This window comes from Vombatus ursinus, unplaced genomic scaffold (assembly GCF_900497805.2).
Source record: "Vombatus ursinus unplaced genomic scaffold, bare-nosed wombat genome assembly UNPS02015411.1, whole genome shotgun sequence".
NCBI classification, from domain to species: domain Eukaryota; kingdom Metazoa; phylum Chordata; class Mammalia; order Diprotodontia; family Vombatidae; genus Vombatus; species Vombatus ursinus.
The window spans coordinates 879,848-897,022 of NW_020955189.1; the positions used below are offsets into that span (position 1 = coordinate 879,848).

The 17,175-nt window shown below is 55.5% G+C and overlaps 1 protein-coding gene across 2 annotated transcripts in view; it reads left to right on the forward strand.

Annotated features, from left to right (window-relative positions):
* LOC114032246 (proline dehydrogenase 1, mitochondrial-like) overlaps positions 1-17,175 on the forward strand; it is a 36,212-nt gene that overhangs the window by 3,899 nt on the left and 15,138 nt on the right. For both annotated transcript variants that reach the window (XM_027847488.1, XM_027847489.1), the window contains exons 2-3: positions 5,992-6,200; positions 16,057-16,091. In XM_027847488.1, coding sequence (XP_027703289.1) covers positions 6,043-6,200; positions 16,057-16,091 — 193 coding nt within the window. In that variant the 5' untranslated portion in view covers positions 5,992-6,042. The remainder of the gene's footprint in view (positions 1-5,991; positions 6,201-16,056; positions 16,092-17,175) is intronic.

Sequence of the window (17,175 nt, forward strand, 5' to 3'; positions counted from 1 at the left end):
GTCCCCTCTAGCCTGGGTTGGAGCCTGCTTGCTGAGGGAGTCGGTTCTCTGGTGGGAACTTGGCAGGGGCTCCCCAGAGTCATCAGCACACTGTTTTCACCGGATTCTTTTCATACCTTCATTGTGTAACTATACCCAGTGTAAACAGTTTTAAAAAGAGAGAAGAGAAAACTTTCCTCTGTCATTTATATGTGAGAATAATCAGCTCATTTTTCAGAGGAAGACAGCAGCATTCCTTCTCTGCTGGGGTCAGGACCGATGGGAATTTGCTCGAGCTTGAAAAGGAGGAGATTCTGAGCTGTCAGGACAGGCTTCTGAGGTGGGGGGAATTGGATCTCAATACCACCATCAATAGTAACAATCCAGCAATGAACTTCATCTGCCTGGGGAAACTGGGGTGCGGGGACCCATGATGGCCCAAAGGCTGGGGTCCTTCTGCCACAATTTTCCCACTTTATCTGTCTCCGATTCCAAGATAATGCCCATAATCGGTCTTAGAATTCTAACTTAGAAGTTCGAATTGAAATGTCATCAGCTCTCCATCTGGGCTGGATGGAGACAGTGTGCAAATAATCCCAAAGGATGGCTAATATAAAATTGACTTTCTGATCAGCCATCAAACTGGAGCTCGGATTTGAGTGAAACCTTGAAGGAAACTAGGAGGTGAAAGTGAGACAAGGGAGCATTCTGGGTGTGGGTCACGGCCAGAGAAAAGGCACAGCGTCCAGAGATGGAATGTTGATTATGTCCAAGAAACAGCAAGGTGGCCAGAGTCACTGCCCCTCAGAGCAAAGAGTATTCAGGCTACAGGAAAGCCTGCAAAGGGAGGGGGGAGGTCAGAGGGAGCCCCTCACTCTCAGGCCACAGCCTCTTTCCCATCTTCAGTTTCTTCCTAAGTAAAATGGGGGGAAGCTGGCCTAGATCAGAGGTATCAAACTCCAGGCCACCAGATTAAACTGTAATTTGGAAATGTTTAACAAAATACAATATAAAATAGATCATGTTAATGTGTGGATTTTTAAATCAATATGCAGGCAGCACACCCTGTTTCTGCCTGAGTTTGGTCATCTCTAAAATCCTTTCAGCGTCATCCTATAGTTTTGTGAACATAGATGTCACGGGGGGAGGCAGGGAAGATGGGACCAAAAACTGGATTGGGCCCACCCTGGTTTTGTGGGGTTCACATCTGTAGATTAAGTTGCATGTTAACACGTAAGAACCTAATATTTTGTGTGACAAAGGCCACACGCATGATGGGTGTCATTTCTTGCCTTCTCAATGGGTGGGGAAGTAACTAAACTTCTCTTTTATTAAAATAAATAAAAATGGAAGACCCATTCTTAGCCGGAGGCAGGCCGGAGCTGAAGCTGAAGGGCTAGAAGAGCGCCATGGTTTGCTGGGCTTTGATCTAGGTGGTCAATCTCAGCCGGCATTGACTGGGTATTGTGCTAAGGGCTAGAGATACAAAGGAGACCAGAGACAGTCTGACGGTGTCTCACACACTCACTCAGCAAACTTCTGTGGCTCCCTGTGGCCTCCAGGAGGAAACACAAAGTCCTTCATAACCTAGCTCGCCCCCCTCATCAGCCCTCCCCCATGTCCAGTCTTCTGAGACCTTACACAGAGTCCTTGGGGGGGAACAAGGAAAGGTCATGGTGCCAATTGTTCCATTTGTGGGGGGAGGGGAAAGGCTTTAACAGCCAGACAGAGGACTTTCTATTTGATCCTGGAGATAATAGAACCAATGGAGTTCCTGGAAAGGGGGAGGTCAGACCTTCGGACAGTTGAATAGTCTATGGACGAGAGGCAGGCAGACACCACTCCCCTCCCCCACCACCTCAGCAAGGGATGAGGGTCTGCACCAGAGGGGTGGCAGCGTCCCAGGAGGGAAGGGGGGGCACTCTCGAGAGATGTGGAGAAGATAGAACCAACAGCAGGCCTTGGCACCAGTTTGGATGTGGGGGAGGAGAGATAGTGAGGAGTCCGGGAGGACGCCCAGCTTGTGAGCCTGGGGGACTGGAAGGAGGTGATGCCCTCAACAGTGATCGGGAGGGTAGGAGGGTTTAGGGGGACAGATGATGAGTCTGGGACATGTTGAGTCAAGGGGGCCTTGTTCAGTTGTGTCTGACTCTTCGTGGCCCATTTGAGGTTTTCTTGGCGAAGATACATACTAGACCAATTAGTGGTCTGCCATTCCCTTCTCCAGCTCATTTCACAGGTGAGGAAGCTGAGGGAGACAGGGTGAAATGACTTGCCTGGGGTCACACAGCTAGTATGTGTCTGAGGCTGGATTTGAACTCAGATCTTCCTGATTCTGCCCTGGTGCTTTATCCACTGCACCACCCAGTTGCCCTTAAGATGTCTAGTGGATATCTACTTTGAGGTGTGTGATAAGCAGCGAGAGATGTGAGACTGGAGGTTGGAGGATAGGCGTGGGCTGGGATAACTAGATTTAAGACTTCTCGGCATAGAGATGATCATTGACTCCCTGGGAGATCACCCAGGGAAAGAGTGGGGGAGGGGGGACAGGAGCAGAGGCCGAGAAGAGGATCCTGTGGGATTTCCCCCGTGAGGTGTGGCTTGGATGAGAACCCAGCACAGGAGACTAGGAGGAGCCCTCAGATGGGTAGGAAGAGAAGCAAGACAGAGGAGGTCACCAGGGGTGTTCAGCAGCGTCAGAGGCCCAGAGCGGCCCACCCCTTCCCCCATTTTACAGAAGATTAAGGAAGGATCTTGCCTGAGGTCTCTCAGGTGTGAACAGCTGAGATTCCCACCAGGTCCAGTGTTCCTCCCATCCCTCCTGAGCCTCTGTCCCGTAGTAGGGTATAGCAGGAGAGACCAAGTCCCAAGACACCTCAGGCCAGAAACCTAGCCCTGATTGTGAAGTCTTTGTGCACATCTGAATGTTCGGGTGAGGTTTTGAAGAGATCTTCCCCTGGGCCTTTGCCAGGCAATACTTGCTTGGAGTCCAGGTGGGAGGAGCTGTGGGGCCTCCATAGGTGCCTGAGATGAGGGCCTGAGTGGGGAATCCTGAGCTCCACCTGCTGGAGCAGGCCACCCCCTCCCCTCATTTTAGTGGGGAGAAAGCTGAAGCCTAGGGGGCCAAGTGACTCAAAGATAAGGTACTGTGGCAGCTACAATTGTACCAATAGTAGCAGCAATAGTAGTAATAGTAGCAGTAGCAACAGCAGGTGGTAGGTACTACAGCAGCTGCAATCGCTATCCCTGAGACAAGGAGACTGGAATTATCCCAGTGCGCAGAGCTGGACCGGGAAGCCGTGTGGCCCATGCCCAGGGTAGACGTCCCCCTAACTCACTGACTGCCTCAGTTACCCTCAAGCATGAAAAGACTTCCTGGCGACATGAGAACGGTTTGTTCCAACGGCCATCAGGGCGGCTGCAGTAGGCGCTGTGGAGCCTTAGAGCTTGGTCAGACACGGGAGACGCTGAAGCCGTCTGCTGCATCCTGGCCATTGCCTCTCATCCTGCCTTTTGTCCTGCCACTGGGCATCAGTGACTCAGGAAGAGAGAGTGAGGCTGACACCTTGGCGCAGTTCTGCCTGACGTCAGTCCAATTCATGCAAGTCAAGGCAGCAGTCCCTGGCAAGTCCCTTCACTTTTGTCTAGAGTTTCCTAAACATTTGTTTGCGTGTTGTCCCTCTGTTAGATTGTGAGCTCCTCAAAGGCAGGGACTATCTCTTGCCCCTTTTTTTGTGTCCCCAGTACTTAGCACAGTGCATAAAGTAGGTGCTTAATAAATAGTGATTGATTGGCCTTGGTTTCCTCATCTGTAAAATAACTATAACCATAGCGCTTAACTCTCAGTATTGTTGTGAGGATCCGATGAAATGACACATACAACGCTCTTTCCAAACCCTGGAGCACTTTACAAATGCCAGCGACCATGGGAAGGGACGGCTGTGCCACAGACGCACTTGCACCCTGGGGAGCAGCCAGGGAGAAACAGAGGCCAGGAGGTTGGCGAGGCGGCTGAGCTCAGAGGCCGTGGTAGCCGTGTCTGTATGAGCCACCATATAGTATAGGCCACTTGAGAGAGTGCTTGGGCCCTTGAGAGGCCTCCCAGCTCAGTCAGAGGCCAGCATTGTAGATTTGGAATGTGTCTGCAAAGAGGAATTGCTGAAGCTGGAGGCATAGAAGAGAGCCCATAAGGGAGAAGTGCTGAGAGAGGAGGAAAGAGGACTTTTTCCATCTGCATTTGAAGGAGAGGAGGCGCCAGCCCCCTCTGCTAAGGAAACTGAGGCCGAGTGAGAGCCCAGGGTCAGTCAGCAAGCATTTATTTATGAACCAGGTGCCCAGTGCTGTGTTGAGGATACAGAAGCAGAAAGAAAGACCCTTCCCCCCACCCCCAGGAGCTTCTCTTCTAACCAAGGAGCCGACATGGAAACAATCATGTACAGAGGGTGACTTGGCGATAGTCAGACGGGAGGCACTGCTCTGGAGGGGCATCGGGAAGAGATCCCTGTATATCCTTCTGTTTCCACCTCCCTTTGTCACCTCCAGGTCTGGAATCTTTTTTTTTTTAAGGCAATTGGGGTTAAGTGACTTGCCCAGGATCACATAGCTAGTAAGTGTCAAGTGTTTGGTCTGAGGCCGGATTTGAACTCAGGTCCTCCTGACTTCAGGGCAGGTGCTCTATCCACTGCACCACCTAGCTGCCCCCAGGTCTGGAATCTTGATCCACCATCAGGGCACAGTAGGGCGGTCTCCTCCCCGTGATCCCACTCACCATCCCTGTGACTTTCCTGACTAGAATGTCCCTCACTGGCCGCTCCTCCCCTTTTAGGGCTATTCCCACCACCACTCATTAGAGTGTCAGCTCCATGAGGCTTTGTCTTTGCTTTGTGCTTTTGCATTAGGGCTCGATGCCTAGTCAGTTCTGAGGAATGCCTCCTCACCCATTCTGAAGGAGCTCAGGACTCTGAGGGGCCATTGTATAGGTTGATCCAGCCCACCCAGGAACAATGGCAGAGTTGTGTGGGGAGAAGGACGTGGCCAGAGAATGGGAATGCCTGGCTTCTTCAGAGAAGGGCAAAGCCCGAGCTGAGGGCTGGGCTTTCCAGCTGCTTCTGGGCTGCCCTCGTCAGCCCTGTTGGCTCATCCATACTTGGGCTTCCTGTGTTCATACTGTGATTGCCCCAAGGCCTGGCCTTTTCTTGGGTGCAGCCTCCCAGAGGACAGGCCCAGAGCCCAGCCAGGACTCCTACCCTCCTGTTGCCCAGGAGCTTGGGAAGTGGGAGGAGGGGAAGGGGCCAAATGACCTTTTCCTAAACTGTCTGCTGCCGAAAATTGGATGATGTGAGGTAGCCTCGAGGATTGGACGGAGGCTCCGAGGGAGGGCCCGGGACAGAGGCAGTGAGCACGCTCAAGGGGCCCGAGTGTGCCCTCACACCCTGACGAACTGGGTGACCCTGGGCAGGTCACTTCAGCTCTAGCAGCCTGTTTCCTCATTTGTAAAATCGAGGCCAGTCTAAATGACCTCAGGCCCCTTCCAGCTCTTCATCTATGACCCTGTTGATGAGGATCCAGGCCCTTCCCACGGGAGCCTCACAACCCCCCGGGGGGCAGATGCTGCTATTATCCCTGTTCCACAGATGCAGCCTCTGCTGCATCCAGGTCTGCATTCCATGCTCAGTGCTGGGGCTACAAAGACAAACCCCAAAGTGTCTGTGCCTCAGGGAGCTTGTGGGGGGGGGGGGGGGGGGGGGGGGCCGCAACCTGTATACACAGATAAGGAGTAATCAACACAGATCTTTGGGACAGAGGAGGGCGAGAGGGAGAGGTGCTGGAGGCGAAGCAGGGGCCAGAGCCATGTGGTCACCGCCCTCCATGCCCTCAGTTGCCCCTGATTGGGTCTAGGTGACCCCTCTGCCCCCGAGCAGTGACGTGGAGTGGATGGAGCGGTGGGGAGCTGGCGACCCCAGCGGCCTCGGTGAGCCCATGGCCTGAAGGCGCTTTGTTTGTGTCGCGCAGCTGCTCGAAGTCTCCCAGAAGCTGCTGGGCCGGCACCTGTTTGACCGACTGATGAAGATGACCTTCTATGGGCAGTTTGTGGCTGGCGAGGACCAGGAGGCCATCAAGCCTCTGATCCGGCACAACCAGGCCTTTGGGGTTGGCTCCATCCTGGATTATAGCGTCGAGGAGGACATCAGCCAAGAGGAGGCCGAGGAAAAGGAGATGGAGTAAGACCTGGGGCTGGCCGGCCCCACCCTGGCCCCCCTCATCTTCCCCAGGCCCACCAGACCATTAAGCTATAGATTCAGAGCTGAAAGGGATCTCGTGGGCTGTCCAGTTCAACACCTTTGTTTTACAGAATGGGAAACTGAGGCCTAGCAGGTGCCGTGCCTTCCTTAGCCAGACACTTAAGACTCACTTGGGGCAGCATTTAGGGAGACCCGGGTGCAGAGCCCACTCTGCCCCTCACAAGCCTGTCCCTGAGAGCTGCTTCCCCCTCCTGAAAGGGCTGGCCCACATGACCACTGAGGACCCTGCCAGGGCTGACGACCCCATGAGGTGGACCCCCATTGTGTTACCCCATCGTGCAGATCAGAAAACTGAGGCTTCAATCACTAGATAACAACTCAGTTAATAGACTAACATGTGGTCACCTTTGTACCCCATTTTAACGTTTTCCAGGGTTTCCTTCTTGTACAGCCACCCTGGGAGGAGGAGGAAAGGGAGGTGGTAGTGAGGACATAGACAAGTGATTCCCCCAGGGTCATTCACCCGTTTTGTAGCGCAGGAAACTGAGGCCCAGACGGAGGAAGGGACTTACTTATTCCAGGTCTGGTAGGTGCCATTAGCAGAGCCAGGATTCCAACCAGGACCTCCAACTCTCACCTGGCCCTAGGGCAAGGCATGGGAAGTGAGGGGAGGTGTGGGTCTGGTCTGGCCAGTTGCCTGGACACAGCAGATACCATAGGGGTGGTCAGGCAGGAACCTGCGAAGAAGTGAATGAGCATGGGGTAGGGTGGAGAAGGGCTCACCTACGGCAGAAACTGGGAAATGGGCCCTGGGGGAGGGAGCGGAGGTCGCCCGAGGAGCCGCCAGCCCTAGCTTCTGCCTCCAGCTCTGCCCCTTGCCCTGTTTAGGCCTCAGTTTCCTCATTTGTAAAGATAAGGATTAACTTGGTCACTGTGGCTCGGGGCTTTGCTCAGGAAATGTAGGTAGATGTTTGTGGGGCCGGGGGGTGGGGCTGGGGCCCTGGGTGCCCCTGGCACCTGAGCCCTCTGCCCCAGATAGAGCCTGCCCACCTCTGCTTTCTTCCTCCTCTTTCTGTCCACGTGGAGCCCCACGTCCTGCTTCTGTGACCCCCCGGTCATCCATCAGATGGGGAAATCTCAGGGACTTTGAGGAAAAGCCTGGGTCCCCCTGCCCTGCTGGAGCAGGAGTCTTGGCCTGACCCTGATCCCCGCTGGCCTGGGTGGCCTTGGGGTCCCTCCTCCCTGCCTCCTCCCTCCCCTTCCCTTCCCCCTAATCCTCCCTTCCCCCTCCCCCTCCTCCTCCTCCTCCTCCTCTTTCCTTTCTCTCCCCCCCTCCCCCCATGATGCTTTCTGCTCTTCCTACCTGGCAGGTGTCCCAGTGAGCATCCTTTGATCCCTTCTCCCTTCTCTCCCTTGACCTCTGGGCAGTTGTAAAAAAGGCAGTGGTTGATGGGTGTGATGGGTACAAGTTCAAGAGTGGAAAAATCCAAGGCTTCCCAAGTGGAAACTGCCCTATTGACTTTTGCACAGGAGTGGTTTAGAGGGAAGGGTCCTTAAAGTTCCCCAAGCCACCCCTACCCCATTGTACAGAAAGGAAAACTGAGACAGTTTTCCAGGGCCTCCTGTGGGCATGAGCCCAGAACACACAATTAACACTATGATTCCACTTTACAAATATTCTCACCCTAGGAGGGAGGTGCTGTCTTTATCCTCCCTTTACAGGCCCAGAGTGGTTGAGTGTTGGGGTCTCACCCACCTGAGGTCACAGAAATAGTCTGGCTTCACACCCAGCCCAGTGTTCTTTGCCCTGCCTGCCATGGCCTCCTTCAAGGCAATTCAGGGAAGGCTTCTTGGAGGAAGCGCTCCTGCGCTAGGTGAGAGGAGGTTAGTTGTTCCTGGCCTGGCAGTGAGGGATGGTGCCTGGTGCCTGGCAGAGCTGGAGCGGAGGGTACAAGATGCCAGACTTGCAAAGGGCATGCAGTGCCAGCCATGCAGGTGGAGGGAGTGCTGCTGCTCCTGCTTGGGCAGGGGCCTGGACACCTGGTGGAGAGCAGGCTCACTTGGCTTACTTTGAACCAGTGTGCCCTGCGGTGAGCAAAGAGGAACCGTGGGTTGGGAGCAGTGCCCCCTGGGCAGGCCCCTCAGGCTCTGGAGTAGGACTGGCTGCCTTTGACCTGGGCACTGCCTGTGACTCCTCAGAGCCTGGCAGCCTGCCCCTGGGAATAAAGGTCCTCACCCGAGTTCTGTCTGGGGTGGGGGTGTCTGTGGCCTGGGGGGGGCTTAATGTGTGGGTCACTAGATTTCTCTATCATGGGTTTCCTTTGTATCTTATTTGATGCATTTAAGAACATGATTCTAAGGAGAGGTCCATGGCTAGGCTTCACCAGGCTCCCCTGGCTGGGGGTCTGGGGGGTCCAGGCACAAGCAAGGTGCAGAGCCCCTGACCTAGAGGGTCCCTGAGGGTCCTTCTAGCCCCAGAACCACCCTGGCCCACAGGAGCCCATGGTGGGAGCTGCTGTCCGTCACGGGGGTGGGGCACATCACTCAGAGCTGCTGCTTTGGGGGGTCCAGCTAGTCACACGCTGCCTTCCCCTTCCGAGAGTCCAGGCCTCGCAGCGGCATTACCAGTACTCTGGCTTCTGCCCAGGGGCCAACGGGAACCTAATTCAGGCCATCGGCCGGCAGAGCCCGGCCTCTCTCTTGTGATTGGCCGAGCCGGAGGCGGGGTTCTGCCCCCTCCCCGGGCCTACTGGACCAGAGAACTCCGGCTCACGCTACTATTGACGTCCAGAGAAGGTCAGCTGGCACCTGGCTGCCCCACCCCAGGGGAAGGTGCTGGCCCCAGACAAAGGGAGAAGGCTTTTCTTATCTGCATTCCCATCCTCAACAGCCCTGAGGGCCAGGGACAGGGACGAGGGTCAGCCAGGAGCCCTGAACCTCCCTCTGTCCCTCAGTCAGGGTTGTTTGTTTGTCCTGTTCACTGTCTAGGCACCGTCAGAACTGGGATCTCTCCCGGCCCGCTCTGCCCTCCCACCCACAGCTTTTACAGGTGGACGATGAAATAATCACAGAATTCTAGAGCTTATCCAATTAAACCCAAACCCCAGATTTTACAGAGGGGGAAACTGAGCCCCAAAGGAGAAGAGACTGCCCAACATTACTCAAGTGGCAAATCCATTCTCTGAGCCTCAGTTTCCCCCTCTATAAGATCCAGCGTTTAGGTCTAGTCCAGCATCCCCTCCTTCCCTTGCTGTTCAAAGTTTATTAATGCTTGAAGGTTTGCAAAGCTGGGTTACGCGTATTAGCAGCACAGCCCTGGCACCCACCTCTCCACCCTCAAGTAGCTCCTGATGAGGCCTTGGGTCCCTCCGCCCCCCCACAAGATCAGGCGCTTGCTGCCTTCCCAGGCTCTCCAGGGTGTTGGTGGTGACAAATAGGCCTGAGAGAGGGGAGCTGGGGAGAGAGACCCCAGCCCCCTTCAGGGAAGTTCCCTCACTTCCAGAGCTGGGATCAGCTCTAGGAGCAAAGTTAAAGCTGGAAGGACCTTGAGCCCATATTACAGATGAAGAAAGTGAGGCTCAGAAGGGAAAGTGACATAGAGCAGGTGGGATTTAAATCCAGATCAGTCATTCTGTGAACAAGCACCTGCAGTTTGCCTATGGTACAAAGATAAAAACGGAGCGCTTCTCGAAGAGACTCTTCCCCAAAGGGAGCCGCCTGCCCCCGCCCATAACAAGGGGGGCCTGGGGCCAGTGCTGCCTCAGTTCCCCCAAATCACCTATCGCAGACAGGTTGGGTGAGGCCGGGCGTGCGTGAGAAAAAGGCCCTAAACTTGGGGTGAGTCAGCAGCGAGCTGATTAGAGGGGAGAGGCAGCCTCGCTCCCTGCAGGACTCCGGGGAGGTGTTCGGCCCAGGCTCCTTGTGGCTGCGCCCCTTCCCCGCATTCCTGGCCAGGTGCTCTGTCCCCTTTCCCAAGGGGAAGGGGTACTCTCCCTGGCTTCTTCCCCCAGCTCCTGGCCAGTGTGATCACCTTCAGCGCCTTTGGGGTTCCCCCTTTTTCTGAACGCCCAGGGATGGTGCTCCAGCCATCCTATGACTCATCCGGGTTCCCAGCCCTCTCTGCGTCCCCCCTAGCCCGGTGCCCTGTGCAGCTCATAGATATTCCCTTTCTGGGTGGCTATATATGTAATAAATAAATAAAAAACCGGGCTTGGGAATGAAAGGCAGTAGAGAGAGGATGGAGGGAGTCTATGAAGTGAAGGAGAGAAGGCACTCCAGGCAGAGGGGATGACATGTGCCGAAAGCCTGGAGGCTGGAAATGGAGTCTCTGTGGGAGGAAGAGCCTAGGGACCGGTTTGACTGAATGCAGAGGGTGGGGGGGAAAACTGAGGCTGAACTCAGGGCGGAGTCACTCAGGGAAGGGCAGACTTTTCCAGGAGGTGACAGGGAGCCGCAGTTCACTGAGTAGGGGAGGGAGGTCTGCATTGAGGAGAGTTCCCCGGGGTGCTCCGTGAAGGTGAAGTAGAGCCGGGAGAGAGTGAAGGCCGGGCAGGCGTCAGGAAGTGGTGGGAGAGGAGAGAGAAGGCAGGAGGATGGCGGGTGGCCGGGCACAATTACTGAGACACCTCTTGGCTCCTGGGTGTTCTTAAGCATGTAACGTAAGCATCAGAGTCAGGGAGGTGTGGGGGATGGACGGCTGGCTACAGCCTAGAAGACCCGGGTTCCAATCCTGCCCCTGAGCCATGCCTGCTGTGTGACTGGCTCAGGCAGTCCACCTCGCTGTGCCCCGGGCAGCTCTGGAACGCAGAAGTTGCTGCATTGGTGAAGGCAGCTGACTTACTCCAGAGTTCCCTCCCTATCCAGGTGAAATCTCGGTCCTGCCCCTTGTGATAGAAACCTTCATTCACCAATCAGTGACTGTTTATTAAGTACCAATCTCTACCGTGTGTTTCCTGTCTTCTCTGAGAGAGCCGCTGTAAAGGAATTATTATCCCCATTTTACCCATGAGGAAACTGAGGTTCAGAAGGCCCCTCCCAGGGCCACACAGCTGGTACTCATGAGGTCTTCTCCTTTCTGACTCCCTGACCCCACCTGGGTCCTGACGTATTGGCCCATTGAGAATTGGATTCCAACCAAAGTGTGTGTGTCTGTGTGTCTGAATGTCTGAATGTCTGTCTGTCTCTCTCCCTCTCTCCCCGGAATGCTAGGGAGCATACCCCACCACCACCACCACAGCCAATCGATGCAGGGAGACTGGGGGGCTCTTGAGTCCGGGGGGGGGAGCAGAGGCATCCCAGCTAAAGTGCCAACCTTTGAAGGAGCAATTAGTAATTCATTCAACAAGCATCTTTTAAAAATTGAGTGGAGACCCCCGTGTTTTTGCTGCTCTCATTTCCAGTGATGCCCCCTAGCCTGAATCCTACAGGGGCTGCAGGGCTCTTCATCTTTTCTTCAGGGGCCAAACTTGCAGAAAGGCATCTATGGAACACCTACTGTGTCCACACCTCTCTAGGTACTGTTCACACACACACACACACACACACACACACACACACACACACACACACCCACACACACACACCCTCCCCAAGAAGGTTGCACTCTGTGAAGCCCCATACGCTCCTGGGAGAAGGGAGGATTTTTTTACACAGGGAAAATCTGTAACAGCCCCTTCAAGGGGGGTGCTAGATTCTGACCCCTCTTAAGGGATGGAGGTGTGGCCCAGACCCTCCCTTTGGAGAGAGCTGTCACTGAGATAAAAACCATGGCAGGAACGGGGCAGATGGGAAAGCGGAAGCAGTGAGAGAGAATTCCCCTCCAAAGCCTGTCCACTTGGATGTCTGGGCACATGTGTGGGCTTTGCAAGTAGCCAAGAGTGGATGCCCAGGCTCACTCTGTGCCCCCGGCCTCAGGGAAGGTGCCCAGCCTGCATGGGCAGTGGGAGTTCCTATGCCAGCTGCGTGAAGACGAATAAAACGGCAGGAGGCGTGAGCAAGATGGCAGGGGGTGGCATTTAGAGATGTGCAGATGAAAGGTGCCTCCTGTTCTCATTCTTATCCCACATCTTCCTGAAGCTTCAAAGGGGGGAGATGGAGGCCTGCAGGGTGGTAGGCTAACAGTGACTTACAGATGTTGGCCAGGAAAAGGCAGGTTCTAAAGGATGCAGGTTGGGCATGGAGTGAAAGAGAACAGATGGACGGCCCATGGGCTACACTGGCCCCCAGCTGTGGGCAAGGGGAATCCTCTGCAGGAAGTCATGGAGGAGAGAGGGCTGCAATCTGCTCTGGTGGAGGGGGTACCCCAAGGAGGGAGAGCCAATCCAGTGACAATTCAGAACCAGCTCCTCTGAGCATTTTCACCCAAGGTGGCAACCTTGAGCTAGGAGGGCTATGCCAAGGCTCGTTTGCGGTGCTCAGCCGTCAGGACTTGTTGGCTTTTTGCGGCAGCACCTGGCGTCTTTCTGGAGTGAATGGTATTTGGAATTGAGACAAAGATGATTCTACCTTGTTACACATTTTATCTAGATTTTTCCATTTGAGGGTCTGTCTTAGCCTTCATATTGCCGTCAGATCAGTCTATTAGGAAAGTCTGTAGTTACGAGGAAGGAGAGACAGGGCGGGGAGCAGTGTTGGGGGCCCACAAGTGGCTCACACAACCACAGACAAGCTACCCTCCTGGGCCTCAGTTTCCTCATCTGTAAACTAAAAGCTAAACTAAAGATCCCCTCCAGCTCCAAATCCCCTCCATCAACAAGCATTTAGTAATTGCCTACTATGAGCCGGGCACCGTGCTAGGTTTCCAGTCCATCAACAGTTGTAAGCACCTACTACGTGCAAAAGGTACAGAAACCAAGGAGAGGCAGGTGGGCCCTGGGGAGCCACGTCCATCGATCCTGTTCCCATACGGGGGCGGCCGCCGCCTCTGGGTGATCAGGAAAGTCTTCAGTAGGAGGGGTAATCTCTCTCTTGCACGTGAAGAGATCCGCTGATAATTCAGTCTGACTCCGTGCTGGAGGCAGGGACCCCCTCCACAATCCCTGACCTGTGGCCATCCCACCTGTGTTTGAATACCTGCAGTGACACAGAGCTCATTCCCTACTGATGGAGGCAGCCTCCACAGTGAGTGTGAGGGCCGGGACCGAGGTGCCCACCTCTCAACCCGGATGCTGCCCAGTACTGGCTGCTCATTCCTGCGCTAGAGAAAAAGAGATCTCTTTCTACCAGAGATGTCTCAGCTGCTCCTCAGTGGGCAGGCCAGGGCTTCCCAGGGTGTAGGTCATGCTCTCGGGGGTCTGGGGAGTGGTCACGCAGGCCTTTCCTTGAAGTTCTGAGATCCTGGTTTGCTGCGAGGTCAGGATCAGACGCCCAGGATTAGCGGGCTCAGAAGGATGAAGGGTCCAGACTCAGAGCCCGGCATTCTTGCAGAAGCCCTGGCTAATCCAGCTGGATGGGTTCAGGGGCCCATGAATGCTTTGCCCATTGGCAGCTGCCATTCCTTGGGACCCCTTGGCCCACACCACACCGGGCTGCCTGTTTGGAGCCAGCGCCAGGGCCGAGCCTGTGAGCCCAGAGGATGGAATGCAGCTGCCGGGAAGAGGCCTCCTGAGGCCTGCTGGGCAGCTGGGGTGGGGGAGGGCAGGGCAGGATGTTTCTCTGCCCTGGAACGAAGAAGCAGCAGCTCCCACTGCCTTAAGTATGGGAGAAGGGTCTCTGCAGCTGATGGTAATAGGGATTCCAACAGGAGGAGGGAGTGGATTCCCTGCAGGGGGACGCATTGAGGGCACCCATTTCCCTGCATTCTGGAGTGCCTGGAGGAGAGGAAAGGTATCATGAGGCTGGAAAGGTCTAGGGTAGGGGCAGGCCAGGAAGGACTTCCAGGCCAGATAGAAAAGTGAGTTTACAGTAGATCCTGGGGAGGAATAGTAAGCCCCGGGTGCTGACTGAGCAAGGGAGTGGTGGTCAGGACTGGCTCTCCAGGATGGTTGGAGAAAAGAGGGGCTGGAGGCTAAGAAGCCTGGAGTCATTCGGGAAGCCCATCCTCCCCCGACTAGGACACAGATGGAGGTCACCTCAGGCCCAGCTCAGGGGGTGCTCTCCACCTGCCCCCACCCTCCTCCCCGGGTTAAGTAGCCTGGGAAGGGCACACCCTCAGCTACAGCTGGACAAAACAATCAGCAGAGGTTTATTTTCTGAAGTGCCCCTTGGGGGCAGGATCTGTGCCAAGCACTGGAAATAAAAAGATGGAAAATGACCCAATCCCTGCTCCCCAAGGAGCTTATGTTCTGGGGGCCCAGGGACACACTCCCAGTCAGCTGTAACTCATAGACCAGATCTAATCCTGGGGACAGCCCCGCCCCCAACAAGTGGGCAGTGGGCATGGGCTGTGCAGGGGCCCTGGGAGTCCCCCAAACGAAGGTTTGTGGCCCATAATCTCATCGGTGACCCTTGCGCTGGTCAGGGAGAGCAGCCCGGAAGCTGAGCCAGTGCACAGTGCTTGTGCACGGCGCTGGTCTTGGTTCAGATCCTGCCGGACATACATGAGCAAGTCATAAGCTCTGGATGCCTCGGTTTGGTGCTCTGGATAAGAGGGACTGACGTCTTGTACTGTCATCTCCCCAGACAGTTGTGAGGCGCCAGGGAGATAAGGGTGGGCCTGGGGACGCTGGCCACCCCAAGAGCTGGCGGCTGGACTCCGGCTTTATCAGGATTCCTGCTCAGCCCTGATAAAAGTTGGGAGATAGCCAGAGGCTCTGGAGGACTGGGGGAAGGGGATGCTTCCAGCTTGGAGCTTGGGCAGGGCCACCTGCTGGCTGAAGGGCAGCCTTTCCCACCTAGATGACCCTTCTCCAGCAGATCCTGTGTGTGCACTGTTCTTTATTCACATGTCTTCCTCATCCCTCTGGGAGCCCAAGGACAGGGATGGCCCAAAAAGCCATGCTCACTGTGGGCACTTAACAAGGAATGCTTGTTGATTCAGTAAAATCCCAGGTGAATGTTGGGCAGGTAAATGGAGGACGTTGCTTCTCCCACAGCATCCTGACCCGAGTGGGCTTTCCTGAAATGGAAAAGGTAGTGAGGTCTCGGTAGCCCTGAGGGCCATAAAAAGAGCTGAGATGTATCTGGCATTGCACACATCTAACAAGTCTCCCGCCAGCCCCAGGGGGCTGGGACTGTGGGCCTCATCACCCCCAGGTTATGTGGCACACAACGGGAAGGGAATCTGACCACCAGCCAGCTGGTGATAGCCTCCCCACAGCCACACTGCCGATGGCTCCCCTGCCTAGAGAGAGGGTCCACAAAAAGGCTTCTTTCTGCTCTGGGCAGCCCTGAGAAAGTAACCCAGAATTCTCTTTCTGTAGCTTTGAGCCCCCAGGCTGAAAACTGCTCTGGCAAAAACAGACCAGCTGTAAAATGTCTTTCCATCCCTTCGCCCCATTGTATCATTCTCTGCTGCATCTGTGCCATGATATGCCTAGCATATGGCACCATTGTCATCACGTGAGCTTAAAAGGCAGGCCAACGGCCCAATGGGAACAACTCCTGGCCCTCTGTGCCGCCAACTGCCACGTGACCTTGGGCAAGTCACAGCCTCCCCAGCCGAGCTTTGGTGTCCTTGTCTGTAAAATGGGGAGGGGAACTGGGCTGGCCCCTGTAGAATGTCATGCACTTGATTTGGTGAGTTAGGGAAGTGAGGCCCAGACTAGAAGGGGCCCTGTCTGTCCCCGGTCCGGGGGCTCGTCCTTGGCAGAGCCCTCTCCCCTCACCCCTGCCCCTTCTCTAGAAGAGTGAGTCCAGGGAGAAGCGACAGGCCTTCACCCTTCTCTGTGTCTTGCAGCTCCTGCACGGCGGATGCAGAGAGAGATGGCAGTGGTAAGTGGGAAGCAGTCGGGGTCCCCAGACCCAAACAGAGGTGGGCCCAGCCCCTGTAGGTGATGGGTCCAGGGCCCCTGAGTAGAGACCTCATGTCCGAGCAGGGATCCCAGGTTGGAATGGACAAGCCCCCAGGACACCTAGGACAGAGGCTGGCTGGAGCGGGGGTGGGGGCCTCTTTGGGGGTCTTTCTGGTTCTTTAAGGTGGTGCTTCTTGCTAGCTTGGAGCCAAGCTCTGTGGTTTCTCTGCAGCCAAGCCAGGGGCGGGTCCCTTCCCAGCAGAGCTCTTCTCACCCCCTAGTTACATCGGGGTAGGGCTGGTGAGCCTTCCCGGGCTCTGCCTCCACATTCCTCCTGCAGCCTTGGCTGCTTGGTAACAGCTCCTGCCCACGTGCCAAGGGGCTCCCCAGAGCATGGCTCAGCTCCTGTGCCTCACCTTCCCTCTCAGCTCCAAGGCCAGGCCAAAGGTTGCTTTCCAAGGCCTAGAGGCCTGCCTCAGGCTGACCTTGCCCAGGCTCAGGTGTGTAGCCTCCTCCCTGTCACTTCGCTGCCAAGAAGGGGCGGGCGAGGTGGAAGGAGCTGGGGCTATGGGTCCTCCCCTCCCCGGCCCTTCCAGGCTTTCACAAAATCTGTGGCTGGTCTGAGAGCTGGGAGGGAAGCCAGAGAAAAGACAGACAGAGAGACAGACAGGGGGAGAAAGAAACGAGGGAGAGAGAGAGACAAACAGAGGGGGGAAAAGAAGGGCAGGGCAGATGGAGAGAAAGGAGGGAGAGAAAGAGAGACAAACGGGGGGAAAAAGAAAGGCAGGGCAGATGGGGAGAAAGGAGGGAGAGAGAGAGACAAACGGGGGGAAAAAGAAAGGCAGGGCAGATGGGGAGAAAGGGAGAGAGAAAGAGAGATAGAAGGGGAGCAAGAAAGAGACACGGGGAGAAAGAAAGGAGGGGGAGAAAAAAAGGGAGAGACAGAGAGGAAGAAAGAAAGGGGTAGAGAAAGAAAAGAGGGAGAGAAAGATACAGGGGGAGAGGGACAGAGAGACGGGGAGAGAGGAAGAAAGAAAGGGGTAGAGAGAGAAAGAAAAGAGGGA